Source organism: Carassius auratus, chromosome 18, assembly GCF_003368295.1.
Source record: "Carassius auratus strain Wakin chromosome 18, ASM336829v1, whole genome shotgun sequence".
Taxonomy (NCBI): Eukaryota; Metazoa; Chordata; class Actinopteri; order Cypriniformes; family Cyprinidae; genus Carassius; species Carassius auratus.
In genome coordinates, this window is record NC_039260.1 from 23661020 (window position 1) to 23664061 (window position 3042).

The following is a 3042-nucleotide window of genomic DNA, read 5'->3' on the forward strand; positions in this document are numbered from 1 at the left end:
CTTTTTTATTTTTTTTTTTACTTTTATTAATAGGGATTTACATTTTTTTGACATTTTTTAACCATTTTTGTTCACACTTTATTTTAAGGTCGACAAATCTTGCTATTTACAAACCAGTAAATTTGACCTTTGCCTCATTGAAGTGCTAATTTGCTGTTTATTAATAATTAGCAAGGTTGTTGTTAAGTTTGGGTATTGGGCAGGATTAGGGATGCATAATATGTGTTTAATAAGTAATAATAAACAGTCACTATATTACAGTAATAATAGGCACGCTAATAAGCAACTAGTAAATGGTGTGAATCGGTCATGTTTACCTTTTTTTAGTAACATTCTACATAAAATGACCCTACTCTTAATGAACTTTGACACTGTCATTGATCTGAATAGAGCTGAATAATGACACGGTTGTGTTCTGTAGAGCAGCTTTACAGTGGAAATTAAATGTGTTTCGTAACTCAACTTTGCACCAAGTTGTAACCCCATTTGCCTGTGCATTACTGTAAAGCTGCTTTGATAGAGTCTGCATTGCAGAACATGCTATAGAAATACATCTGGCTTCACTAGACACGTCCACTTTTCGATGGAGTTTACACAACACAGTTTTCGACTAAAAACAGAAAGATGTCTATGTATTTTGGCCATTCATTTATTCAACAACAGCGTTTTAAGAGTGTAATAAATGCTAACTTCTGAAAACAAGGTTTTAAAGTGTGTAATGCATTACGTAATTCAGTGCTTTGCTTTATCTTACAGTAATTAATTACTGTGATGTATCAGATACTGTACAGACTATAAAACAATTCTATATAAAACAATAGAATGCAATAAAACGCTTTTGACTTTGCTTTGTTCTAGTGTAAACGTACCCTCAGACTGAGAATAATTACATTATTCTTTGCTCCATTACAAATAGTTTTTCCCCCCCTTTTTTCCACAGCAATTGCAAGCAGTCAGCTGGGCCTTCATGGATTCTCCATACAATGGCAACACGTCTCTCCAGACGTCCACCTCCAACCTCAACACCAGCTTCTCCAGACCAGCGGAGCAGGAAGAGGACGGCAAGGTCTCCAGTGACGCCATCTGGCTGTGGGTGGCTGTCATTGCAACCATTGGCAACATTGTGGTGGTCGCGGTGGTGTGCGCCTGTGCCTTTTAGATCCTAACACAGCCTGATCCCTCAGCCGTCTGCACTTAGCACAGTATGTAGTATTCAACCAACAACCTTCTGTCTCCTTCCTCCAAAATCATCCACTCTGAGTGCGTTTAAAGGCAGTCTATCGATTTCTATTTTATTCCCACTCATTATATAGATCTGATTTGTGTCTAAACCAAATAACGGGTCGGTTTATTCCTCAGAAGGGGTTGGTTACAGTTTGCTTGTGTATGTAATCCAGCATTACACAACATCTGTCAACTGTTGATCCACCAAATCCATGGGACACGTGTCTCCGGATAGGACTCATCTAAGTGTGCACGGTTGTGCGTGTCAGTTCTCGCTGAATCAGACAGATGGGACCATGAGTTAACTTTGCTTCTGGTCATTCTGCACTCTTCTCTCCGCTTCTGCCTCTTCTGGTGGAGACAACACTGTTTCGGTCTATTTTGGGACAATACAGGACCAGTAAATGAGCCATAACGACATATATTATCTGCAAGTGTGAAATGTGTTGGTGCATTCAAGTCAAGTCAGAAATACTGCATTTGATTAGAATTTTGTAGAACACTCTGTTCTATTTTTTTATCTAGGCTACTTGTTTTCTTTTATTTTATTAAAAAAACTTGACCCCCCAACACTAGCATTCACTGTTCCTTTTCTATTCTATCTACTAGTTTTCTTATTTAATATATATATATATATATATATATATATATATATATATATATATATATACAGTACAGACCAAAAGTTTGGTAACATTACTATTTTTAATGTTTTTTAAAGAAGTTTCTTCTGCTCATCAAGCCTGCATTTATTTGATCAAAAATACATAAAAAACTGTAATATTGCGATATATTATTACAATTTAAAATAATAGTTTTCTATTTGAATATACTTAAAAAAAATCTGAATTTTCAGCATCATTCCTCCAGCCTTCAGTGTCACATGTAACATCAGTCGATCACATGATCATTTAGAAATCATTCTAATATTCTGATTTATTATGAGTGTTGGAAACAGTTCTGCTGTCTGATATATTTGATGAAGAAAAGGTTCAAAAGAACTGCATTTAATCAAAATAAAAATAAAATTCTAATAATATAATTTTCTTTACTATCACTTTTTATCAATTTAACACATCCTTGCTGAATAAAAGTATTGATTTTATTTTAATAAAAAGAAAGGAAGTAAAGTACTGACCCCAAATTACTGAGCAGTAGTGTAAATTGTTATTATAAAATATTTATATTTTAAAAACATAACTTCTACTTCTTCTTTTTTTTTTTTTTTTACTTTTTATTCATCAAAGTATCACATGTTCTGAAAAAATATTAAGCAGCAGAACTGTTTCCAACTTTGATAATGAATCATCATATTAGAATGATTTCTAAAGGATCATGTGATAATGATCATAAAAAGTCAGCTTTGCATCACAGAAATAAATGATAATTTAAAGTATAATAAATTTAAAAACAATTATTTTAAATTGTAATAATATATCACAATATTACTGTTTTTTTCTGTATTTTTGATCAAATAAATGCAGGCTTGATGAGCAGAAGAAACTTCTTTCAAAAACATTAAAATATATATATAAATGTTCAGGTTGATCTACCTGGTCTCTGCACATTAAACCTGTATGGGATAAGTGTTTTAACAAAAAGCAAAAAGCAAAAAGCAAAAAAACATCACTTTTCATATTCTGTCCTGCTTTAGTAAATCATAATACCAACCAGTGACTGGTGCAGAGTCCACAAAGCCACTGCTCTCTGGTTTAATTGGGTGTTTTCAGTCTCTTGTGTTGTTAAAAGAAACATGAGCCCTGTCAGCTTCAGTCCGAGTTCATATTTTAGTGATCACGTGCATGATATATTAGTGCT

The 3042-nt window shown here is 33.4% G+C and overlaps 1 protein-coding gene across 2 annotated transcripts in view; it reads left to right on the top strand.

Annotated features, from left to right (window-relative positions):
• LOC113118836 (uncharacterized protein C14orf132) overlaps positions 1-1786 on the top strand; it is an 8896-nt gene extending 7110 nt beyond the window's left edge. The window contains exon 2 of one of the 2 annotated variants that reach the window (XR_003294384.1): positions 941-1027. Coding sequence is in view for 1 of the 2 variants with exons in the window: in XM_026288248.1 (XP_026144033.1) it covers positions 941-1159 (219 nt within the window). In the remaining variant the exon portion in view is untranslated. Of the gene's footprint in view, positions 1-940 lie in introns of both variants that reach the window. The other variant, XM_026288248.1, reaches the window with a different exon arrangement.
• The last annotated feature ends 1256 nt before the right edge of the window (positions 1787-3042 follow it).